Source organism: Lithobates pipiens, unplaced genomic scaffold (genome assembly GCF_037356315.1).
Source record: "Lithobates pipiens isolate NorthernLeopardFrog02 unplaced genomic scaffold, aLitPip1_a1.2 Scaffold_8, whole genome shotgun sequence".
NCBI classification, from domain to species: Eukaryota; Metazoa; Chordata; class Amphibia; order Anura; family Ranidae; genus Lithobates; species Lithobates pipiens.
Window position 1 is genome coordinate 343,664,393 of NW_027507903.1, and position 26,459 is coordinate 343,690,851.

The 26,459-nt window shown below is 47.0% G+C and overlaps 2 protein-coding genes across 3 annotated transcripts in view; one reads left to right on the plus strand and one right to left on the minus strand.

Annotated features, from left to right (window-relative positions):
- SEPTIN8 (septin 8) overlaps positions 1 to 26,196 on the plus strand; it is a 201,171-nt gene extending 174,975 nt beyond the window's left edge. For both annotated transcript variants that reach the window (XM_077473227.1, XM_077473226.1), the window contains exon 10: positions 24,305 to 26,196. In XM_077473227.1, the coding sequence (XP_077329353.1) occupies positions 24,305 to 24,467 (163 nt within the window). In that variant the 3' untranslated portion in view covers positions 24,468 to 26,196. The remainder of the gene's footprint in view (positions 1 to 24,304) is intronic.
- Positions 20,196 to 26,459, minus strand: part of CCNI2 (cyclin I family member 2) — a 43,212-nt gene continuing 36,948 nt past the window's right edge. Inside the window, exons 5-6 of the mRNA XM_077473229.1 lie at positions 26,017 to 26,157; positions 20,196 to 22,439 (exon numbers count right to left, since the gene is read on the minus strand). Coding sequence (XP_077329355.1) covers positions 22,053 to 22,439; positions 26,017 to 26,157 — 528 coding nt within the window. The 3' untranslated portion in view covers positions 20,196 to 22,052. The remainder of the gene's footprint in view (positions 22,440 to 26,016; positions 26,158 to 26,459) is intronic.

Below are 26,459 nucleotides of genomic sequence, written 5' to 3' on the forward strand. Positions count from 1 at the left end.
GGAAGGATAGTTTAGACTAGTGTCTTATACTGTGCAGTGTGACGCTTTTATTTTTTAGGCCTCTAAACACAGCTCAGTATTAGCCAGTATGTCCAGGTACATTTTGCCATTTATATTCATATTTTAAAACCACTATTGGGGGGAAAAAAGAAAAGCCTCAAAACTGCATTTACAGAGAAGTGTACTTGCATAATTTACGCATATGTGTATATAATGCATGCAATTTCAGCCTAGTACCTATTTAAAAAAAAAAAGGGGGGATTTTTTTTTTCGTACTCACCGCAAAATCCTTTTCTCTGTAATTCACCAACCGACGCAGCTCCTCTCTTAGCCATTGGGTTGTTATGCCCCATTACTAGGAGATATTAGGCATTAGTTGTAATACAACTCTCAGAACTCTTAGTTCCCCCCAGGGGGCGGTCCCTTGGGCAACAACCCTCCACCCTGGCATGCAGTCATCAGTACGTCAACAAGCAGTATAACGTAAATATAAAAAGGAGGGGCGGGTGCTGTGTCGGTTGGTGAATTACAGAGAAAAGGATTTTACGGCGAGTACAAAAAAATCCAATTTTCTCTTATATTCACCAACCGACACAGCTCCTCTCTTGGTTATGAGAAAGCCTCAAAAGATTAATTTAAACAAGATACTATCGTCCCAGTTTAGACATGAGAAAAGAAGGGAACGTACAGCTCAGCAATAGGAAAAAAAACTCTGGGGGAAGATTTCCAAAAACCAATGGGAACAGTGGGGACTATTGCGGTATCTAATGGTAATCAATAACAAAAAAAAAAAAAAAAAAAAATTGATTGAATTTTATTGAAAATAACAGAAGTAAAAAGAAAAACAAATACAGACAATAATCGAACTAACAAAATAATAATCAATCCATAAAATGGACAATGTCATACAAAGGGTGGTTAAAAACCCCATGCAGGAGTTTTTTTTTACATGGCTGTAGAGTAGACGTATGGCTCGACCGGTTTCGCGGCAAAAAAGCCGCTTCCTCAGGAGACGTCACCTACAATGTCTAACATACACAAGAGAATGATAGTTCAATAATTGGCAATTTTGAAAGAAAGTTCATAGCTATTAAAAAATGGATACAATAAGACCAGAGGTAATACCCATAAGAAACTCATGACTCACCCAAGGACTTTTTTAGCTCCTCTCTTAGCCACTGGGACTTCCCCAAGAAGTGCCAAACAGCATAAAAACGTCATCCACCATGGGAAGTGGGAACTAGTGAAACTTTATATACAAAAAAAACAACAATGTGTGGAGAAACCAACCAAACCAGGGTACCCTCAACAGGAGTGAATACCCACAACCGCACAAAAAAAAACCTGCGGAATGTAATGCAACAGCGCATTAACGTAACGGTACTGTGTTTTTAACAAAAAAACAGGAAGAAAGGGAATATATTGCATATTTAATTGCAACTATACGGCCGTCTGCAAAACTTTGCAGCCAAAACAGGCATCAGCCGATGCACTGACGTCTACCTTGTAGAACTTGGTAAACGTGTGGACAGACGACCAAGTCGCCGCCTAACACCTGAACGACAGAGGCTTGGTGTCGGAAGGCCCAAGATGTTCCGATTGGCCTTGTGGAGTGGGACCGGAAAGGGGGGCACCTGCCCCTTCAAGTCATAGGCTTGTACTACAATCTGTCTGATCCACCTGAAAATGGTGGCTGACGAGACTGCCATGCCTTTCTTGGGACCAGCCACCGAAACAAACAGGGAGTCTAACTTCCAAAAGGGAGCAGTGGTAGACAAATACACCTTCAGAGGCCGAACTCTGTCCAGAGATGGTAATACAATGTCCTCGTTAATATGAAAAGCCGAGACCACTTTTGGTAGAAAAGACGTTTGTGGCCGAAACACCACCTTATCCTTGTGGATAACCAGATAGGGCGACTTGCAAGACAAGGCCGTCAGTTCCGAAACCCTCCTGGCCGATGTGATGGCCACTAGAAAGACCACCTTCTGGGAAAGAGTCAACATGGGAATCTCCCTGATATTTTCAAACGGCGGTTTTTGAAGCGCCGATAACACCAGATTCAAATCCCATGGGGGGGGGGGGGGTAATGGTGGACGCACCGGAGGGACTACATGTGGTACTCCCTGAACGAAGGTACTCACTAATGAATGAGACGACAGGGGTCATGGAAAAAAAGACAGCCAAGGCTGAAATTTGCCCCTTAATGGTGCTCATCGCCAATTTCTGGTCTACTCCTTGCTGAAGAAACAGCAGGATCCTGGATATAGAAAAAGGAGCGCGGATGCCATCCTTTCTGCTCACACATGGAAATTTAGGCCTTCCAGGTACGATGGTATATCTTCCCGAAAGAAGATTTTCGTGCTCTCAACATAGTTGGGATCACCGAGTCCGACAGACCCTGGTTCCTCAACACCTGGCTCTCAATAGCCATGCCGTTAAAGCCAGCGATGCTAAAGCCAATACCTTGGTAAAGACCCAGGGGGAGGGGGGTGTTGACAGGCCAAAAGGAAGAGCCACAAAGTGGTAGTGGGCTTCCCTGACTGCAAACTGCAGAAACTTCTGATGCCGAAGGCATATGGGTATGTGCAGGTACGCATCCTGGATGTCCAAGGACATCAGGGAGTCCCCTTGATGGAATGCAGTGACTACTGAGCGAACCGATTCCATTCTGAACCTCTGAACTTTTGCAAAGTGATTGAGGGCTTTTAGGTCCAAGATTGGATGTACACCCCTTCCTTTTTGGGAACTACAAACAGATTTGAGTAGAATCCCTGGAAACGTTCCGATTCCGTAACCGGTACAACCACCCTAGAGAAATTATCTTGTAGCCCGAGGAAATCAGATCGCAGACCCATTGGTCGGATAGCCAAGAGGACCACTGGGCTGCAAACTCCTGAAGGAGATCCCTCACCCAAGACATGGATGGGGGCAAATCTTCATGCGGTAGCACTTTTATTCGCAGGCTTGCAGTTCCAGGGACGTTTTTGTCCGCCTGTGGTTGTCCTGTTGGGCTGGGGACATTTTGTCAAAGCTCTGGGCGGACAAAAAAGGCGCTCGTGAGCAGAAAAAGAAGGTCTTTGCCTATGGCGTGGATCCTTAGCCTTCCTGGCCTGTGGGAGTAAGGTACTCTTACCACCGGTGGCTTCAGGGGCGGACTGACCATTCAGCCACTCGGGCACTGCCCCATCAGGGTTGCCAGCCTCAGTAAAACCAGGGACAGTATGTAAAAATCGGTGTTTTTTTTTTTTTTTTTTTTACATCTGTCTCTGAAATGTCCCTTACCGACATCCTTTTGGTCTAAAAATCACGAGATTATAGCTGCCCCACCTCTCCAGTACCTTCTCAGCCAATAGAAACATGTCTGTGTATACTGTGTGTACATGTCTGTGTATACTGTGTGGCCCCCATAATCTCCTATTGCCCGGGGGCCCCCATGAGTTGTCACTCCGCCCCTGGGTGGCATTTTTAATAATGTCATCCAAAGAGGCTCCAAAGAGCCGGTCGCCAAGGAAGGGAAGATCTGTCAGGGCAGCAGACCAGCATTTTAGCCAAATCCGGTGCCTCAGCACCACTGCTGACACTGAAGCCCTGGATAACAGAGGGAGAGTATCCAGGGCCGCGTCACAGATGTACTTAAGGCCTTGCATTAGTTGGTCTGCTAGTTCCATGCAGACAGGAGAAGCCTGTTGCTCTCCCAATTCGCTGCGCAAACGTTTTTCCCACTCAGTGTCTGCGACACAAGTGCAGATGCCAGTACTAGTCGCACTGCTGACCCCACAACCGTAAAGAAGGAACGAGCCACTGCCTCGGCCTTCCTGTCCGTGGGATCCTTGAATGCAGAAGTCCCCTTAACCGTGATTGTGCTTACTTTATTTAACCTGGTTACTGTGGGGGGGGGGGGGGGTCCACGACCGGAGGAGCCAACCATTTTTTGAGAAAGCTCTCCTCAAAAGGGTAACACACCTCCATGTATTTGGGGACTGAAAAGGTCAGTTGCGGGCGACCCCATTCCTTGTAAATGAACTTGTCAAAATAAGTCAGATATGGGAACACCTTAGGTGAACGTGCTGGCTTGCGGGACCCAAAAGGGGCCGGTACATCAGCAGAGGGATCTGCTGGCTCCTGAATCTACTCATAGCTGTGAGAAGTGCTCCAACAATCGCTTTGTCTCACACGGACCTGGACTCCTCCTCACTGTCCGAACGGTCCTGGTCAGCATCGCCTGACAAGACAGAGCAGGGGTCACCAGCCTCAGCAGGACCTGAGTCTGCGCCAGAGGGGGGGGCAGGGCAGGCGCCGCTTTATTGCACCTTTCTTCCCACGCACTGCCTCCATCTTGGCAACAAACGAATTGAGGACCACCGTGAGGGTGTCCACGGGCACTGTGCAGTCTGCAGGTGACCTGGTTGCAATTGCCTGGATTTCGGGCGAAGAAACACTAGTTTCTGAAGCCATGCTGACCCTACCCGGTCTGCCACCCTAAGGGGTCTTAGGACAGTGACAGTCCCACCCTCCTTACTGCCGCTGGCTAAGGAGTTCTTTTCTGCCAGACTCACCACCCTGAGGAGTTCTGTGCTATCCAGAAAGTAGTGCCTGTAGTCCCTGTGGGCTCCCAGGTGCAGAGGAAACAATGCTGCGTCGGTGGCAGCAGCTGCAAATAGCGCCAAAACCACTCTGAAGTGTGCTCAGGCTTCAATAAAATGGCCGCCCAACATCCAGTACAAAGACATAAAACACAGGGAAAATGGCTGTGAGAGCACAGGAGCACATGCTGCCACTAAAGAACACTAAAAAACGTGTTCAGGCTTCAAGAAAATGTCCTCCAGTGTCCTGAAGCAGCTCCATGAGGTACAGGGAGAAAACAATGGCTGTGTATGTACAGGACATCAGCAAAACCTCACAGACACCTTCCAGGGGCATGAAGAACAGGACCCAGGACACCGCTAGCCAGCGCAGCCCCCTCCCCCCCCCCCCCCCCCAGGTGAGAGCCCCCCTGAGAACCCCTGCATAGACACACACCGCTCAGCAGCCACATGCAGCATCCCCCCAGAGAGGGGGGGGGGGAGGGGGAAGATAGGGACAGGAGAGAGAAGAGAGTGAGGTGAGGGAACCTGAATCAACCTCCCAATGAATGCCCAGCTACTTAGCCCCGCCGAAGCAGGGAGAGCTGTACTTACCAGTCCTGAAGAGCTGGGAGACAATCCATCACAGACCCACTCACTGATCAGTACAGGGTGGCTGCTGGCCAGGCATAATGTGACACAGACATCAGTAGCCCGGTCATATGTATGCCCTGGACCATAAAAGCTCATCGACCACCTCTGGAGCTGAGGCTTCGTCGTGGCCTGCCGAGCACGTAGCCGCAGCCTGCAGACGCTCGATGGCTGGACTAGGGAGACTACAAGGATAAGGGTATCCAGCCTGTCACCCAGCCGGCCGTTGATAGTAGATCACAGGATCATTCATCTTGCGCATAAAGTCACCCTTCTGCATAAAAAAAGCACGAACCGATTGGCCCGCAGGGTTCCTAGGACCTTCTCCTTCACTAGGCAAAATAAAACTGCTGACTGCATGGGAGGGTTGTTGCCCAAGGGATCTCCCCCTGGGCAGAACTTAGAGTTCTGAGTTTTGTATTACAACTAATGCCTAGTATCTCCTAGTAATAGGGCATAACAACCCAATGGCTAAGAGAGGAGCTGTGTCGGTCGGTGAAAATAAGAGAAAGTAAAATGTTAGCCAATAGAATGAAATTATGTGCATATGCCTTGTGCACATGAACAGGTGTACATACACTCATTAAATCGATATAAAAAAGGCACCAGATCTAGCAGATTTTAATACGCCGTGTATACACAGCCCAAGATTGATGACCACTTCAGCAAGGATGGTTTTTAAAGCAATTATGTCACTAGAAAGAAAAAATATTTACAGTTACTTAACTGTTTTTCTGGGATATCTTCCAGGACGGCATAACCTGAGAGGATGGACAAGGAGTTCAAGGCCTACCTCAGGGCGGGGCCACTGCTTGTAGGACCTTCCTTCCAAATGTCAGATCCTGGGGCGATAGTTCCACTCTATAATGCTTCAGAAAAGGTATCCTGCTTCGCCCAAGTGGCTGTGTGACAGATCTGTTCTATTGAGGCCCCAGCTCTCTCTGCCCAAGAGGCTGCCAAGGATCTCATTGAATGGGCCTTAAAGGTCAACTGGCACTGAGGAACAGGTTTGCTCATAGGCCAATCTTATTGTCTGTCAAATCCACCGAGCCACAGTAGATCTAGTTGCCTGCTCTCCCTTTCTGGGGCCGCTAAATAAAATGAAAAGGCGATTTGACTTCCTGTAGTCCCTCACTCTGTCCAAGTATGTCAGCAAACAATTCCTGACATCCAATAAATTAATTAATTTCTTCTTCTCAGCCCTTGGATCACAGAAGGAGTGCAAAATTAACTCCTGAGATCCAATAGACTTAGATGCGACCTTGGGAAGATAGAGTGGTTCTCAAGCAAGATCCATTATATCTTCTAGTATCAACAGAAAAGGTTCCTTAATTGATAAGGCCTGTAGGTTGCTAACCCTTCTGGCTGTGTTGATAGCCCGTAACAAAATCTAACTTAAAACATCAAAAACTTAACTGAAATCTCCTGAGCTGGTTCAAAAGGGTGGAGGGAATACATTAGTCCTGACCGGGGTTAATCTTTCCCTTGCCAGTAGAAATCTCTTGATTAGGGGATCTGGTCCAAAAATACAGATAGAGCTGCTATCTGTACCCTCGGGGTGTTTAGAGCAATCCCCTGATCCACCCCTGCTTGCAAGAAATCCAGACACCACTGGTACCGATGGATAAGACAATTCTCTATCCTGGCACCAATGTGAAAAAAGATTCCAAACCTTAGAGTATATCCTCCTGTTGACCAGCTTCCTGCTGCCCAAGAGGGTCTCAAGTACCCTCTCAGAACCAACTTTGCCTGAGGATCTCCTCAAAAGCAATGCCGTCAGACTGAAGAACCCCAGATCGGGGTGGAGGACTGGCCCCTGTAGAAGATCTCATCTGGCTGGAAGACGGAATGGAGGGGAAACAGTTTGCATTCTGAGCGGGCCAACTTTTATAGGACCCGTGGTATTAAAGATAGTGGAGGGAAAACATATGCTAGATGGTAGTCCCAGTCCTGAGATCATCCACTCCCCGAGATCCCCCTTCTCTGCTGAGCGAGAAGAAAAAGATCCACCTGGTTCCCTCTCTGGGCAAAAAGATCTATGTCCGGAATTCCAAATCTCTGACCTACCTGGAGAAACACCTGATTTAATTCACATTACCCCTGGAGGATGGGCTGTCGGCTTAAATCTGCCACCACATTGACGATTCCTCTTATGTGAGCCACAGATATGGACTGAAGGTTTCCCTCAGCCCAATTTAGAATTTTCAAAGCTAGATTCAGTAGCTTCCTGGATCTGGTGCCCCCCCCCAACGGTTTAGGTAAGAGACCGTTGTCACATTGTCCGACAGGACTTGGACCTCTGAACCCTGAATTCTGTCTCTGAAATCATTTAATGTTTGGCCCACCGCCAGGAGTTCCCTGTGGTTGGAGGAGGCCCCCACCTGGGAAGGAGTCCAGGCTCCCTGTGCCTGGAGATCCTCCAAGTGAGCGCCCCAAGCGCTTGCATCCGTAGTGATCTTTATGGGATTCCCCTGGTCCCAAGGAAGACCCAATGTGAGCCCGTCCTGGTCCAGCTACCAATCTAGGGAGGCTTTTACCCTTGTTGGAATAGACACCCTTTCATCCACAGACTCCTTTTCTGTCCCAGGAGCCTAGAAGGAAAAACTGCAGCTCCCTGGAATGGATCTGAGCCCACGGAACTGCTGCAATACACAAGGTCATTAAACAAAATACCCTCATGATAGGTGCGAGAACACTCCCTGGGTTCAATTAGAGAGGAGACTGCTGTAACCACTTTTAGCCGATTTGCCTCTGGCAGAAAAACGTTTGACCTCCTGTATCCACCAGATATCCCAAGAAAACTTGCACTTGAGATGGGAGAGGAGAGGATTTCTCTGTTCACTATCCAGCCCAAGGATTCTAGAATGAAAACCACTCTGCCTACATCTACAGTAGGGATGAGCCGAACACCCCCCCGGTTCGGTTCGCGCCAGAACTTTCGAACGGACCAAAAATTTGTGCGAACTTTAGAACCCCATTGAAGTCTATGGGACGCGAACGGTCAAAATAAAAAGTGCTAATTTTAATGGCTAATATGCAAGAAATTGTCCTAAAAAGGGTTTGGGGACCAGGCTCCTTCCCCAGGGGACATGGGTCAATGCCTAAAATGTTTTTAAAAACTGCTGTTTTTTCAGGAGCACTGTTTTTAATGACGATTAAAGCGAGAAAAAAAAAAAGTGAAATATTCCTTTAAATATCGTGCCTGGGGGTTGTCTATAGTATGCCTGTGAAGTGGCATGTGTTTTCCCATGTTTAGAACAGTCCCTGCACAAAATTACATTTAACAGAAAAAAAAGTCATTTAAAACTGCTTGCAGGTTTTAATGTAATATCTGGTTCTGGCAATACGGATGAAAATCATGGGTAGCCCCCCTGCCCATTAGCCCCTTTGGGTCTTGTACGAATATTAAGGGGAACCCCGTACCTCCCAAAAAAAACAGGAAAGGCGTGGGGCCTCCAGGCCCTATATACTCTGCACTGCCTGTATACTGCTGTTCTAACAAGACAGGGACTGTGTAGGTTTGTTGTTCTGTTTCTGTTTGTAATTTTGAACTGGTATATTTTTTCCAGTCAAAAAATAAATTTTTAAGCTTTTTGGAAAACCTAGTGAAGGGTTATCACCCCTGTATGATTTTGTTGGCCGTCTGTCTTTTTTCATCTCACTTCCTGTTGTCTTCCGTTTGCAAGTAGGAGACATTTGTAAGTTGGATGTTTGAAAGTAGGGGCCTGCCCTATATGCTCTGCAGAAATTTGCGCCCAAGGTGTTGGTGTTGCCACAACACTGTAAGCTCTCAAAGTGACTCTTGGTGGGAGCTGGAGCCCCCTGCTGTGAACGATTATATCAAGAATTGTAATTACATGCCATTGTTGAACAGTGGTAGAAAAATTGGGCCTTTGGTGGTTGTGGTGCTGGTGCCACAACACTATAAGTCCTCACAGTTACTCTCGGGGGGCGCAGGAACGGGCCCTGCTGTGAAATATATCAAGAATTGTAATAACATGCCCCTGTTAAACAAGGGCTGAAAAATTGGGCTATAGGCACTGCTTACTGGTGCCACAACACTGCAACCTCTCCCAGATACTCTAGTTGGAGTGCTGGAATGAGCCCTACTGCAAAGCATTGCATCAAAAATTATAATTGCACACCCATGTTAAACAGGGGCTGAAAAATTGGGCTGGTGACATCACCCAGAACCAAAAATGTTCTTCCCAGATATCAGCGGGATCATTGAGGAGGAAGAGGATTGTCAGTCAACATTACAGGACAGCCACTCAGCATCAGCAGTCTTGAAAAGATGTGACATTTAAAAAAAAAATTTCCTTTCGCATCATGGCAGCATACACTCTGGGTTGTGACTCCACCCCCACAACCTGATAGGACCACATAGCTATAAGATGAAGATACGCCGCCGTCTCCCCCCCCCCCCCCACCTGGTATTCTCTTTTTTTTCCTTACCTGTTGGGACCGCACGGATCATCACCCTCTTACCGCTTCGCCCCAGCCAGGTTCTAGCCTCTCCTGGGTGGAAGTCCTTACCGGTACAGCCTCTAAAAGGAAGCTAAATGGAAGGAACCCCACTCTGGTGATCTCAGGGGTATGAATACTTTTTCTCTGCAAACAGAGCATTGCCTCTATAGCCGTTGGAAGTAAGCCTTAAACAGGCTGAAGGCATATAATAAAAAGATTGGTCTTTAAGCCTTAAACAGGTTTAGTACCTGCGCTGGCCTCAGGTTTCCTCTTCCTCCCTGGTGTCACTCTGTCTGCAGCTTGACAGCATACTCTCTGCCTTCAGTATCACTTGTCACCTTAGGTTGTCTGGTGCCTTTCCCCCAGTTTTGCCTCTCTGCCATATTTTACTTCCTTGTGCTGAGCTCTGTAGTCCCACAGCAGCACCAGCACTTTTCCTGGTCACTCTGCCGCTTTGCACATGCTCACTGTGCACTTTGGGCAGCCTGTGTATGTCTATCTGTATCTTTTCCAAGATGGCGCCGGCGGCCGAGTGGCGCTACTGAGCATGTGTGGGTGGGACGTGACCCCGGCTCCAATTTTAAAAGGGGAAGATGCCTTTTTTAACTGTTTTTGTGCTCAGCTGAATTTCCCGACTGCTGCATTTTTGGTTTTTCTGCCCCACTGTTGCCTCTCTGTTTGGCAAGCATCTCCCCTGTATTTTTCTTCTCTCTATTCCCCTCTTGTTTCTGTTGTGGCTTTATCTTCCTGACCCTTTTTGTGTTACCTGTGTCTTCAGGCTTCCTCTGTTCCCTATCCATGGAGACCACTGCTCCAGCAGATCACCACCAGCATAATAGGTAAGAGGGGAGGAGTTTGGTAAGTAGAGAAGGTCGAAAAAGAGAGCAGGACACACTAACGCTACCTAAATGGTTAGCCCCATCAGGTCCGCAAGATCATCTCGCAGAGATTCCTCGCAAAGAAGAAGCCACGCTGGCCATAGGCGGAGGAAGTCGCTCAGGGAAAGGGAGTCGCAAGGAGTCGCTCCAGGTCTCGTTCAAGGTGCAGCCATTCCCGCCGAAGAAGATCCCCTGACCGGAGGCGCCATTCACCAGCACGCCACTCCCATCCTTCTGAAAATACCTGCTGGGTATGCGGGGCCATAGGCCTTCTAGACAGGTTGGCATGCCGCAGGTGCTTTGAAAAAGCCACCAGAGAGAAAGGGCAAGAACACAGAGAGCTCTCGGAGTCTTCTGCCCCACGTGTCGCTCCGGACACGGAGTTATCTCCACGGGGTGCTTCGCCGACTCCCCCAAGTACTTCCAGAGAGCACAATTCTCCTTCAGATGAGGAAGAACTAGAGGCTTCAGCGGGCTTTGACTTCTCCCTAATAGAGCCTTTTGTGAGGTCAGTGGAGGAGGCCATTAGCTGGGAGGAACCCCAGGAGGCCCAACCCAAAAGGAGAAAATATTTCCCGAACCTGAAGAGAGAACCCGAAGCCTTCCCCTTCATTGATGAGTTGGAGGAACTTATCAGACGAGTGGCAGAGACCCGAAAAGAAAGCAAGTCTCAACAATCGGCTTGCCAAACTATGACCTCTAAAAGGAGGCTAAAATTAAATCTCTCGTGTCCCCACCAGTGGTGGATGCATCCCTCATGCGCCTGGCCAGGCACGTTATGCTCCCTATCGAGGACGCCGTGTCATTCAAGGACGTCCTGGATAGGAAGATCGATACTCAAAAGAGCTTACCTAGCAGAAGGAGGCGTATGCAGGCCAGCAGTGGTTCTTGCAGCTGTGGGTAAGGCTAGTGCCAGTTGGTCAGCAAGCACAGAAAAGCTTGCATCTCAGGGCGCTGATCAGGACCAGATAGTTAGGGCCCTGCAAGAACTAAGCCTTGCAGGGGATTTTGTGGCAGAGGCGTCTGTGGATGCTATCAAGTCTGCATCCAGGGCTATGTTGTACTCGGTAATGGCCAGACAGGCTCTCTGGCTCAAACCCTGGGTGGCAGACCCTGCTTCCAAGTCCAATTTGTGCCGCATCCCGTATGATGGCGAGAACCTTTTCGGCACCAAATTGGACATTGGATTGCTATTTCTAAGGTTACTGGTGGAAAATCAGGGCTTATCCCCTCGGATAGAAAGCCAAAGTTTCAGAGGCCTCCTCCCTTTAAGCGTAACCTCCCGGACAGGTACAGGGATGCCAAGTCCTACAGGCCTGGTAGGGAGTACAGAAGGAACTGGAAGGCCCCTCAAACGTCCTTCCTGAAGTTCCAAAAGCCCAGGATCCCGGCATCTACTGACCAGAAGTCCTTTTGAAGGTGCGTCCGCCCAGCCAGCAGTGGTGAGGGCCAGACTCTCAAAGTTCACGCTGGTCTGGTCGGAAACGATAAGCGACCCCTGGACGTTAACCATTCGCGTCGGGCACGGATGGTCATTGGGGACTTCCCCCCGGGGGACCATTTTGCCCATCAAACCTCCCTTCATCCCGGCAAAAGAGGTTAGCCTTGACCCGATATGTTCAAGATCTGCTCCAAAAGGAAGCAATTACGGAGGTCTGGGTTCTATTCCCCTCTATTTCTAGTAAAAAAAAAAGAAATCGTGGGACCTACGTCCGGTCCTGGATCTAAAGAATAAACCGCTCTATCCGGGTAGAAGCATTCAAAATGGAGAGCCTCCAGTCTATCCTCCAGGCCATAAATATGGGGGACTGGATGCTCTCCATAGATCTACAGGACGCCTACCTCACCTCCATCTACCTATCCATCCAGAACTCCAAAAGTTCCTCTGTTTTTCGCTAAACCACAGACACTTTCAGTTCTGAAGTCTTCCGTTTGGAATTTCTACGGCTCCCAGGACCTTTACAAAGGTCCTTCTTCCCGTTATCGCGCATCTGAGGGAGAGGGGGCTGCGAGTCCACCATTATCTGGACGATATTCTCCTCCTCTCAGACAGCTGGGAGTCTATGTTACATCAGAAGATCCTCGTCTCCACTCTGCAGAATCTGGGATGGCTGATAAACTGGGGGAAGAGCCAGACTCGGCCCACCCAGAGAATGATCTTCTTAGGAGCCGGAGAAGTCTTCCCTGTTGGTCCAGAAGGTGAAGGCCATTTTAGCAAGATCCCTGTCGGCCAGAGTATGCCTCAGCCTTCTAGGCTCCCTATCAGTGACCATTTCTATGGTCCGTTGGGCTCAGTGGCACACCAGACCTCTGCAGAACTCCTTCCTACATCAGTGGGATGGTTCATCCATGACCCAGACGATCCGGATCTCGGAGACAGTCAGGCGCTCATTGCATTGGTGAACTCGTCCCCACAACTTAAACAATTGCAAACACATAGTCATCCCTCCTCAGGAGTTAGTGACCACGGCCGCCAGTCTAGAAGGTTGGGGAGCCCACACTACCAGTCCCATGCAGCGCAGGGCAGTTGGCCTTTCGAAGTACGGGATTCGGTATCGAACGTGCTGGAGATGAGGGCGGCCCTCCTGGCCTTCAGCTCCCTTTTAAAGGGGGAAGCAGGTCCTCTTAAGGATGGACAACAAGGTTGCTGTCGCCTACATAAACAGACAGGGGGGATCAGGAGTCCCTCCATGATGCAGGAAGTTCTCCCTGTGATAGAATGGGCACAGTTGAACCTGTCAGACCTGAGGGCGACTTACATTCCGGGGGTCGAGAACATCTTAGCCGACACACTCAGCAGGGAGTTCGCCTCCAACAACGAGTGGTCCCTGAGCCCTCAGGCCTTCTCCCTCATCTGCCAGACCTGGGGTCAACCAAACATAGACCTTGCTGCGACTCCGGCAAACTCCAAGTGCCGAAGGTTCCTGTCGAGGTTTCCCTTTCACTCAGCGGAGGGGACAGATTGCCTCCAGCATCCCTGGAACTTCCATCTCGGGTATATTTTCCCTCCGACTCCCCTGATAGCGAGATTTCTCTTAAGGCTCAAGAGAGCAACAGCATTGGTGATAGCGGTGATTCCCTTTTGGCCCAGGAGGCCATGGTTCACCACCCTCCTACAACTGAGCACGGCAGACCCTCTTGCTCTTCCCCTTCAGTCGACTTGCTCTCCCAGGGCCAGCTACTACATCCAGATCCGGGGAGGCTGCACTTGATGGCTTGGAGGCAGAAAGGGCTAGGTATCTAGGTCAGGGCTGCTCCCAGAAGGTAGTTGATACCCTGCTCCAGGCCAGAAAACTTACCAACTGCACCTACCGCAGGGTCTGGGAGAAGTTTGTTGTCATCTCTCAGGACCTTGGCCGGGATCTGTCCTCCCTTTCAGCTCTTCTGATCCTAGAGTTCCTGCAATCAGGCTTAGACAAAGGTCTTAGCTCTAGTACTCTGAAAGTTCAGGTGTCAGCTCTATCCGCCCTGACAGGGGTTAAATGGGCTCACAATCCCCTTGTTATGCAATTTCAGAAGGCCGGTCTTAAAATAAGACCACCTAGGAAGCCTTCCTTTCCAACATGGGACCTATCAGTCGTCTTAGAGGTACTATCCAAAGAACCCTTTTTCCACTGGAAAACATCTCCCCCTGGCACCTGACACTAAAAGTCGCCTTCCTGGTCGCAATCACATCAGCGAAGAGAGCTTCAGAGATGCAAGCATTACTGATTAAGGAGCCGTATCTGATCATCCATCCGGACAGGGTAGTTCTAAGACCCTTGGATCGCTTTATTTCAAAGGTGGCATCCTCTTTTCACTTTAACCAGGAAATCAACTTGCCAGCTCTTTACATCCAGAAGATGAGGGTCGCCCTGGTCTGTGTTAAGGAGCAACATCATAAAATATCTTTCCGTGTCCGAATCCTTCAAGCCCCGTACACACGAGAGGACTTATGTCCGACAGACTTCCGAAGGAGTTCAGCCGGAGTTCCGACAGAGTTCTGACGGACTTTTCGGCTGAGCGGACTTGGCCACACACAATCACACTAAACTCCGACGGATTCGAACGTGATGACGTACGACTGGATTCGAATAAGGAAGTTCATAGCCAGTAGCCAATAGCTGCCCTAGCGTCGGTTTTAGTCCGTCGGAATAGCATACACACGAGCGAATTTTTCGAAGGGACCGGGTCCGGCGGAGTTCCTTCGGAAAAATTTGAAGCATGTTCCATATTCTAAAGTCCTTCAGACTTTGGCGAGTCAAAAGTCCGTTGCAGCCCACACACGATCGAATAGTCTGACGGAATCAGTCCGTCGGACTTTGGATGTTGAAAAGTCCGCTCGTGTGTACGGGGCTTTAGAAAATCAGAGAACATCTTCATCATTCCCTACAGCCTTAGGAGAGGTCAAGCAGCGTCGGCCCGAACCATTGCCTGCTGGATGGTGAAGATCATTAAAAAGGCCTACTTGCTGAGTGAGCTGCAAATTCCTGAAGACCTTAGGGCTCATTCCACCAGAGCAGTGGCCAACTCCTGGGCAGCGTATTGTAGGGTCTCAGCAGAAACCATCTGCAGAGCGGCCACTTGGTCCACCAGGAACACCTTTATCTCTCACTACATGGTGGACTCAGCTCGGCTATCAACAGTAGAATTGGGAAAGTCCATTATTCAAGTAAACTCTTCTATTCCTTGCTAATAAACGTTTACCTTTGAATCTCCCACCCAGTCTGCGAGTTAATCCCCCAGAGTGTATGCTGCCATGATGCGTCAGGAAACCGGGAAAATTGTATACTTATCTTTTCGTAATTTTCCTTTCCTGTCGCATCTTCATGGCAGCATACAATATCCCACCCACAAAAGGTGATTCGTATATACAGAGAATACCGGGGCGGGGGCTTATCTTCATCTTATAGGTATGTGGTCCTATCAGGTTGTGGGGGTGGAGTCACAACCCAGAGTGTATGCTGCCATGAAGATGCGACAGGAAAGGAAAATTATGGAAAGGCGAGTATACAATTTTCCGGTATTGTTACATCAGCTCCAGGTGCTTGGTAGCTGGTGGTGATCCAAGACGGATTCATCTTTCTGAAGGTCAGTCGATCAACTGAGTCTGTGGACAGGCGCACCCTGTGATCGGTTACAAAGCCTCCAGTAGCAGCGAAGGTGCGTTCCGAAAGAACGCTGGATGTAGGACAGGCCAATAGCTCAATTGCATACTGTGCAAGCTCTGACCAGTGATCCACCCTCAAGACCCAGTAACCCAGAGGATTTTTGGTGGGAAAGGTGTCCAAGTCTGACCTTGCCCCTAGGGATTCCTGCACCATGTGAATCGGACGCTGGCGATGGTTGCTGGAACCGATCATACCTTGGGGCTGCGGCCTAAAAAATTGTCTGAACGCATCGGCCAGATGGCCACCTTCTCCACCGCTCCTTCTGTGACTGACCGAAGCCTCAGCAACACGTTGTCCAGGACCAGGAGTTTGTAACCTCCCAGTCTCTGGGAACGCGTTGCACAGACCTTTCTGCAAGGCCTCCCGGAGAGGTCTCATCCTCTGCTCCCCCTGCGACGGCAAGATAAGGTCCTCAACCTTACCCTTGTACCATGGATCAAGGAGAGTGGCCAGTCAGTAATGGTCCCTCTCCTTGATCCAAAGAATGAGGATCCTGGCACAGGCTTTGCAGGATCAGGGAGGCCATGCAGCGTAGGTTAGCTGAGGCATTCGGTCCGGAGTCCTCTCTCTCACTAAGGCCAACATGATCCGTAGCCACCTCCTCCCAGCCACGTACAAGTCCACGTGTTTCTTGGGACTGTAAATCATCCCTAAAAGACTGCTGATGCTGAGTGCCAGGCTCCCCCTCCATGCTGACACAAGCCTCCTCCTCCTCTGTGATGGTTGGAACAACAGGAACACTGTCTGGATAAAGGGGGCCTTGAGAGGCAAGGAAGTCCTCCTCTTTCTGCCTCTGTTCTGCCTCAAGTGCCCTGTCCATTATTCCATGCAGCGTATGCTCCAACAAGTGGACAAGAGGTGCAGTGTCACTGATGCATGCACTGTTACTGCTCACCATCCTCGTAGCCTCCTCAAATGGTGACAGGACAGTGCATGCATCCCTGATCATGCCCCACTGGCATGCTGAGAAAAAAACTGGGCTCCCCTGACCCTGTCGCCGTAGTCGCACAAGTACTTATTGATGGTCCTCTGCTGCGTGTGTAGCCGCTGCAGCATGGCCAACTATGAGTTCCACCTGGTGGTCATATCACATATAAGGCGGTTCTTGGGCAGGTTCAACTCCTTTTGGAGCTCAGCCAGCCGAGTACTGGCATTAAATGATCAGCGGAAATGCACAGAGTTTCCTGGCCTGCCTCAGGACATCCTGAAAGCCGGGTACCTGCCCAAGAACCACTGCACCACCAGGTTAAGGACGTGAGCCACACAGGGCACATGGGTCAGTTGTCCCTGTCGGAGGGCAGAGAGGAGGTTGGTGCCATTGTCGCAAACCACCATTCCTGGCTTAAGCTGGCGTGGCGTCAACCACCTCTCGGCCTGCCCCTGCAGAGCTGAAAAAATATCTGCCCCAGCGTGGCTCCTGTCCCCCAAACAAACCAGAGCAAGCACGGCATAGAATCTTTTTGCCTGCGTACTTGCGTAGCCCCTTGAACGCCTACGGAGCACCGCTGGTTCCGAGGACAGAGCACTGGAAGAGGCTATGGAGGAAGAAGAAGAGGAGGGGGTGGAGGAGAGAGGTGTGTCTCAACCAGTAGTAGCATTTTGGAGGAGTGGTGGAACAACCTCCAACACTACTGCACCTTGTCCTGCATCCTTCCCAGCTGCCAGAAGAGTGACCCAATGGGCCGTGAAAGAAAGGTTGTCCCTGTCCATGTCTGCTGGACCATGAGTCAGCGGTAATATGCATCTTACTGCTGACCGCCCTGTTCAGCGAGGCAAGGACATTGCCTTCCACATGCCGGTAGAGAGCCAGAATCGTCTTCAGTGAGAAAAAGTGGCATTTGGGGACATGCCACTGAGGAACCGCACATTGCACAAACTCACGAAAGGGGGCCGAGTCTACCAACTGAAAGGGCAGCAGTTGAAGTGCTAGCAATTTAGCCAAGCTAGCATTCGACCGCTGGGCATGTGGATGGCTGGGAATGAACTTCTTTCGACGGTCCAGCAGCTGGGGCAGGGATCATGACCCACAGGGTCGTGATCTGGTCATATAGTCCCTTTCCCATGTTTGACCCAGACGGCCCTTCTTGCAGAGTTAAGGAGGGCCGCAGATTTAGCCATGCACCTGACAGTTTCCACTGCCGCATCAGCTAAATATGCCACTGCCTTACTCAATCTCTAGGGAATCTGACTTCCGAAGACTTGCTCACTTTAAAGACCTTATCAAAGAGCCTGCCTAACCATGCATCCACATTTCTTGCCACGCATGCTGATGCCCAGGCAGGAGCCATGGCTGTCGCATTGGCATCCCATGCTCTTCTCAAGTGTCAGCCCTTCTATCCATCTGGTCTTTTAGGTTACCCGAGTCTTCAAAAGACAAAATTTGATTTCTTAGAAACCCGAGACGCAGCCCTGTCAAACTCGGGAGTTTAAGAGTTTCTGCTCTTCTTCCTCCCCAAAAGGGAAATCTTCTCTTCCAAGTTTTGAGTTTAAGGACCTTTCTTTCCGGGTCCTTCCACTCCCCCAAAATCACTTCCTTTAGAACCTGATGTATCAGTAATACCCTGGACTGAGGCTTACCCAATCCCCTGTACATCCTATCCCGGGCTGTCACCTGCACCGGAGGCTCTGGAATATTTTCTGAAGCATATATTGCTCTCAGTAAATGCCCCATGTCCTCCAAGGGGGAAGAGATGACTACTAGCTCTAGGACTGTCACTATCCTGGCTCTCAGAATCTGAGTTTTCCCCCTCCTCTAATGAATCTTCCTGATTCCTCTGGGTCCTCCAACTCCCGAAGTGACAGAGGATGGGGGTCTCTGAGTGTTTCTGACCCCTGTTAGAGGTACCTTCCTGGGAAGAGGAGTCTTCTCTAGAGGACAGGGTCTCTGAATTGTCCTCGGTACTTCCCTAGGTGCTATACCTGTCCTGAGAGACTGGAGAGTAGAGAGCATCTCCGACTGTACCGCAAGGAAATCCTTCATAACTTGTGAGATTTCCTTGCAGTTTGTGTATGCACCTATAACAAAAAAGTTTTGCGTGGTCTTGTGGGGGTTTTTCGTTCCAGTTCCCACACCTTTTTGACCTGGGAGGACTGTTTTTTTTTTTTAACCCTTAGCCTTGTGAGCCCCCCAAGGAGAGCCACTAGGTTCTAGGGAGACAAGACAAGAAGACAAGTTCCAAAACGTTAAATAGTCTTTATGGTCTTTCCTGTGCCTCTTACTTCATCATGCAAAGGGGAGAGGACTCACCACCTGTGGCCTCTTCCTCTACAGTGTCTGGAACCGGAAGTGTCACCATCTTACTCCACCCGGCCGGAACGCTATGTCCAGACACAGGAGACTTCAGCATTCCTTATGGGAATTCCACCTCCCAAGACATCCACCAGCCCTGCTCAGCACCACTGGTACCGACATGAGCAGACGTCCTTTATCCCTTTCGCAGCCTAGACTGAGCTCCGGTTCCTTCCTCACCCCTGTACTAGACAGGGATGGAAGGGGAAGCATGAGGAGTTCCGGGATACCTACACTGTACCGGGAGGCTCCTTGCCAGAGAAGAACCTCTCCTCCAGGCCATGGGGGACACTGGCCCCTTGCTGGACCCACTGCCCTCCCCGGCTTTGGCGTCCAGCACACACAGTAAAATAGAAACATAGGTAAGAGTACATTTTTCAAACAAAAAAAGTTTTATTCAATGAAACAAAAAAACAAATATACAAAATGGGGAAAAAAAAAAAAAAAAAAAAGTTCACAGTCAGAAACAAGTGTAGTTATATATAAATTCAGGCACGTGAAAGTACTTTTAAAAATAAATACATTAAAAAAAAAAAAAAAAAAAAAAAAGAAGGATCAATAACCGGTGCAAAGAGCAGTTGACTGATTTGCTACGGTCACATCACTTTGCGCTGCCTTGTAAATTCCAATAGGAAACACATGAGCTTAACTGCCAACTTGTACAGCTCCAAACACTTAGAAAACTTATAAAAGGATTTTGAACTGTATTCACAGCTTTTTGCAGACCGTCTCTGCTTTAATGAAGCATCCTAAAATAATAATTGGATAAATCTGTTTGAACTAACGCACAGAATTCACTTTTCACAATATTTAGGGGAAAAAAAAAAAATAAGTGTAAATCATTAGCTGCCCCAAACAATAAAAATGTGCAAGCCCATTATATGGCAAGTACAAATAAAAAAATAAAAAATATAAGCGAGAGATAGATTTAAAAAAAAAAAAGCATTATAAAAGAACAAACGCAATTTATATAAAAACAAAACAAAAAACCATTGATGGACTTATTGCAAGCATTAGACTGCCTGCTTAATTAAAAGTGATAAACCTTAATCATAACTGCGTAACACTAGAATGCTTTTGACTCAAAAATATAAAAAAACACAACTATACAGTGCGAATCCTAACACAAGGTGCTGACATTTGTTTTCTGTTATAAATCAAAAAACACACACACAGATGATAACGGACACAAAACTGTTATGAAAGGTTTTATGTAGATCTTTCCTGTGCTTCACAGAAAACTGGAAATGCAAAAAACGATGAAACCCCTGAGTATTGTATGTTAGCTTTAGAGCCAAGCTGCCTGGAAAGCACAAGTGGTAGCAATAGGAAGACCTCAGCTGACAATGACTATTGAGTCCTGGAAGTTACTTTTGGTCTGTCACATTATATTACAGGCAAAGAAAGGGCTGGGCCTGTTGTATCTGGATGTATTAAACATGTATGTGATTGTACTGTCCCAGGAACAATAGGTTGGACTAGCCATGAATGTGGAGATTGGTCTGGGATGATCAAAGATTATCACAAGTTCTCTTTCCAACAAGCACCTTCCTTTCTAAGATGGAAGAAAAGAGGCTCATTTATTTTATGAAGGTTAAAAAACAAAAAAACAGATATACAATGGATCTGTTGTCAACATGGCTTGCAAGTGCTCACCGTCACTGAGCAACTACACGCGACACTCACATTATCAGTAGGTTACACCCAACTGTGCTATCACACATTAAAGGGTTAGTTCACCTTTACCAAAAAACTGCCTATGCAGATAAGGGATGTCTAGCAAAAAAATAAAAATAAAAACCTGTAAAAGTCAGGCTAAAGTTGAATAATGCCCTTGCTATAAGTGTAGGCAATTTACATACCTCCTGAAGCCTGACTGGAATACTCTCAGGATGTTAGGACATTGCAAGGAGGCCTCATTACTGCTCACTCCCATCACAGGAGAAAGCGCACGCCTGTGATTATGGAGGTGCACAGCAAGAGCAACATCCTAGAAGTATTCCAGTCAGGCTTTATGGAGGTACAGAAATGGCCTACACCTATAGCAAGGGCATTATTTCGCTACACAGTCTTCAACTACAAATAGCCCTTACCTCTATAGTAATTTCTGGTAAAGGTAAACTATCACAGAGGGGTGGATTTACTAAAACTGGAGAGTGCAAAATCTGATGCAGCTCTTTATGGTAGCCAGCTTCTAACTTCAGTTTATTCAATTAAGCTTTCACAAAAAAACAAAACCTTGAAGCTCTAGTTTTAGCAAATCAACCCCAGAGATTCATGTTGGCACACAGAACTGTCAAAAAGGATCAATTCACAAAGTCAACACAAATTTTTTTTCTTCCAGCGGAGTGTAATGAGGTTTGCAAATGACAGTCACATGGTTGTAAAAATACTTATCCTTGTTGTAAAGCTTTGTGTATTCAGGCTAAATTGTAACGAGAGCACAGGTCCCACAATTCCACCAGAAATTCCTTCTCCCACATTTCCCATTCAAAACAAGAATCTGGTTGTCCTAGGCAAGACCCGTTCTTTCACAAAAGGTCTGGCGTTTAGGAAATATAGATATATAAAAAGTCACCAATACAGCATTCATTGATAAAAAAAAAAAAAAAAAAAAAAAAAAAAAATACAATACAGCATGAACATTTGTAACATACTAGAACCGTTAAAACTACACCTGTTACAAAAAGAAACGCGTAGGATGCCATTGCTAGCCTCATTGTGATCTGCATGTAATATTTGAGTCACAGATCCAAAAAAAAATTAAAATAAAGAATGTAGCAAGTGATAGAACGCCAACTCTTCATACTTGCTCAAGGTCTTGGAAAGTGCTGAAGCCAAAGCACTGATGTGACAGACAACGTTTCAGAAGCAAGGAACAGCCTACATATTTCAGTAATGACAGGTTTCCTTTAGATCTTTCCTGCACTTTAAATTTGGTTTGTATTAGATTGAACAAATGCATTTTTGGCAAGACTACAAAATGTATTGCTCTGGAATTACTCGGACAACCTCCAGTAGCTTTTGGCAGTGATCTTACAGCGAACACCTACTAGATTGTTTGTGGTGGCTGTAACAGGGGGCACTGCCCACTGCCTTTTTCCTCCAATTGTGACTTGGCATCTACAAGGACCTTGGCGATTTCTTCAGTGTCTGGAATACGGTCTTCATTATAAAGATATTGAAAGCCATCATAAAAGTCATCTGTCTCCATTACACTTTCCTGAGCAAACTCATTGCCAGAGGTGTTGGACGGAGATTTTGTCATGCCTATGCGGGTGACTGGTTGACAATAGCTTGAAGGAATGCAGCAAGAAAATCGCTCCTGGTCAGAGTTTGTACCTTTATTAGCCGAGATTAATATGTAGACAGGATTGGATGGGGCTTCAAGGCATTGGTCAACTAGTTCCTTACAATGAATGAAATTGGTGCCGTCAACCTGCAAGAAGAAATGGCTTTATTTTATCCCATTACAAAGAGATTATTAGCAAACTAAACACGAACATTTCAGTCTAAAAACGGCAACACAGTCCCCTTGTATTTCTATAAAAAACATTTATAGTGTATGCATACAAAAATCTTTCAGAACTTGCCAAGTGGTTATAATGCATCATTTTAAACATCTCATTTTACGACAACCTTTTTAGATTAGCCCACAACTGTCTGAACCACCAATTGAATTTTAACAAAACAGAACTTCTAGAAACAAGCTACTATTGCCATCTTTAAAATGCAAGATTGCCTGGCTAACATACCAACTTGCTTGATTTCCTTTAAAAGATAACATTTCAGGCATGGATATTTTATACATAGTTACATTGCTCAAGCTTGTACTGCAGCTGCTAGTCCAGTGATCGCCACTTGCTTCCAGGTTTGGTGTTGAGCAGCTGGCCTGCTGCATTCTGAACACAGGAGGTCGGACACTTAGCAGGGGAGCAAGCTTGCGCAAAAATTACTACACCTACAAACTATGGGATAGATTTAGTAATAAAGACTTTAATTGTTTTTACTGGTAATGGAGGCGATCTGCGAATCTGACCCCAAATTACACTTTTTGGGGACCAGAGACATTACTACATTGATCGCAGCATTTTATAGCACTGATCAGTTTAAAAATTAAACTGGCAGGGAAGGGGTAACATTAGGGGGCAAGCAAAGGGTTAAGTGTGTTCTAACTGTAGGGGGGGTGGTTACTGAAACATGACAGATAACTGTTCCGGATCATTGGGAACAGAAGAGCTGTCATGTCATCTGGCAGAACGTCTTGTTTACAGGCAATTCTTTGTTTTGCCTCTCACCGCGGGTCGCCAGGCATTCGCCCGCTATCCTCCCTGCATGGACTGACGTACAGGTACTTTGGAGAGAGCCGACCTGCTGCAGTATTACTGTGTGAGCTGGTCAGCAAATGGTTAATGGAGCGGACACCTGATCTTGATTTGGCTTCTCTTTATGCATTATACTGAGCACCCAAGTGCTCCAGTGTGCAGGGAATAATCTGAAGGAACAGTGGCGTTGCTAGGCGGGTGCGGGCCGCACCCAGATGACACCCGCCAGAGGGGTGACACTCGTGGGAAGCAGCACCGCTAACCCCGCCCGCTGCCCTGTGTCTCGCGCTGCTGCTGTGTCCCTCAGTGGAGCGGTACAAAGACATCTCCCCCTCCTCTATTTACATCCACAGAGGAGGAGGAGCCCGAGCTGAAGGGATACACACTGCTGTGTGGGTGGGGGTGTGTGCGCGTCTGCTGTTCTGATGTAAGAGGGGTGTCTGTACTGCTGGGGGGGGGGATGTCTGCACTGAGGTGGGGGTGTCTGTACTGATGGAGGGGTCTGCACTGAAGGGGTGTCTGCGCTGAGGGGGGGAGGTTTATACTGAGGGAGGGGGGTGGATCTATAGTTAGTAGAGTGGGGACGACACCATTTTTATTTATTTTTTTCTGCACCGGGTAACACCAACCATAGTGACGCCACTGTGAAGGAATAACATTTTTTTTCCTCCATTGGGGCCAGTGCATCGTTTACTTGCTCAGCAGATGTGCTCCTGCTAACGTCTGCCCTCACATATCAACTGTTACACTGCCTATGACAGCTCTATAGAATTTTGTCACCATTTGCTTCAGTCATATTATAGGGAGTTTCAATTAAAATTTAGACACGAAAGATATTTAGTGGTGACAAATTTTAGCGTGAATACTCTACAAGACTAAAATTACTTCTCTTTGGCCAGGAAATCTAGGAATAAAAAAAAAAAAAAAAAGGAAAAACAATATTAAAATGTATTATGATTACTTTTGTTTTCTTCATCAGGTCAGCCATAACAGGGAACCAGTCAGCCGTCATCCTCTCCAACTCCAAGGCGATAATTGCCAAGGCCAGCGTAGAACCCCTAAACTGCAGTAACTGGTGGCATGCCATGCAGTGCTGCAGCTGCCTGGTTAAGAATGCCACGTGGCGAGAAGGATTCATTTGAGAGAAGCTGCCGAAGAGATGAGGCCAGCTGAACATCACCATGGCATGAAACTGCAGTAAAGAAAAAAAAATATATATATATAAAAGTCTCATATCAAGGTCAATTGTCTCCATCTTTCACTTTTGTTGACCAAAACGTGACAAAGAAGAAACAGTTGGACATCAGAAAGGCTGAGTAGTGGCCATTTCTTTGTGCGTCAGTACATGCTGTATTTATACGTCGGACTATTGAGCTTATAACTGAATGTAACAATGTGTTCCCCAAGAACACAACCAAGCTATATTTGTGCGTTTTGTTCCTTGGCTACTTGAGCAATCTTCGCTTCTATTTCAAGCAAGCAACCGCAGTCCCACCCCCCCATTACCTAAAAATGTGAATACTTGTTTTGTGAGTGTATCAAGACCTGCACCACGTTAGATTTTTTAATCAATCTGTTAAAATACTGGCAGCAGAATAGTAATTGCAAGCTCAGCAATTCTGCAGTCTTCCCATAAAGATAAAATAAAAAATAAAAACACAATTAGTGCAGTGTAAACAATATGATTGCCAAACAATTAGCAAGAAAAAGCTGCATTACTGTGGCCAATGAGAGCTAAAACGATGCCACTATGCCAGTATTAGGTATATAAAGAACTCCAGGCAAGATTGCCATCAAGTATACCATATAGCAAAGTGTGTGCACCTTTTATTTTATTATGTGCTGTAGAACTACCTGCTTGTCAAGTTAAAAAAAAACAAGCAGATAATGTAGTCATAGTATTTGGAGTCTGGGCCAATGGCCGGGGGGGGGGGGGGGGGGGGGGGGTGCAGGTATGAACTACATACCATAACAAAAACACAAAGTCTGTCTTGTCTGGAGATCTCTTTAAAAACTACAACTCCTAGGGAAATTGTAGTGCATATACAAACATACAGGGTTTGGGATCGCTTGAGCAAAAGCTTTATGATTAGATGCATCAGGGTAATCTTCCTCTAGAGGCTGGATAAGTAGTCTGTATTTGGTTCTGCTGTTGAGAATTAATAACCAACAGCAGACAATGCGTGTAAATTTGTTTTGTTGTGTGAAAAGGTTTAGTTATGTCCCTGTACCATACAGTTTTTGCCTTAATATTATAGTAATAATTAAACGAACAAATCAATTTTTTCTGCTAGAACGCATTTCCAGCAGAGAAATTAAAATGGGCACGCTTTGTCCTTTTATGCTCATGTGATAAGTGCCAGACTGATGAGCTTCAATTTTGTTAAAAAGGGGAGGTTTTTGGTGACAGGTGTACAATGTATCAAAAACAGCTTTCTATGTACAGTGTTGTTGAAACGAGAAAAAAAAAAAAAAAATTATAAGAGTAAAATATTTTTGCAACATTGTTTAGAGTTTTAAAGTGAAAGAATAGTTTTTTTTCCATTGATTAAAAAATAAATAAAAGCAAAAAAGTTTTTGGGTTCATACAGGTCAGTGACAATAGGCTCCCCCAGTCCAGATGCTCTGTAACATGCTTGTGCATACACTTCTCTTGTTTACATTATGCACCAATCATTTTGCTATCCTTACAATGTTCAGGAAGTCGACTGGTGTGGCGGTGTACAAATCCCATTGCAGTTTATCCAGTATGATCCTTTCCATCCTTAAAATTTCAGCAGATGAGTACAGGCAGCCACTCTGCACTGCAAGTTTCTTCACTGATGGAATTATCTGTAATAGATTTCATTCAATAAAAAAAGTTTAGCCAAACTCTCTGCATGGTCTCTGTATGTTAATGTTATTAAGCGATACTAAACACACTCACAGTTTAGTTAACATTGTCCCTTCTATTTCTGTATGTGAATGATGGAACTATAACTGTTTTAACCACTTCAATACAGGGCACTTTCACCCCATTTCTGCCAAGGCCAACTGTCAGCGCTGTCACACATATGAATGACAATTGCGCGGGCATGCAACACTGTACCCATTAGAAATCACCCCCCCCCCCCCCAAAAAAAAACAAAAAAAAC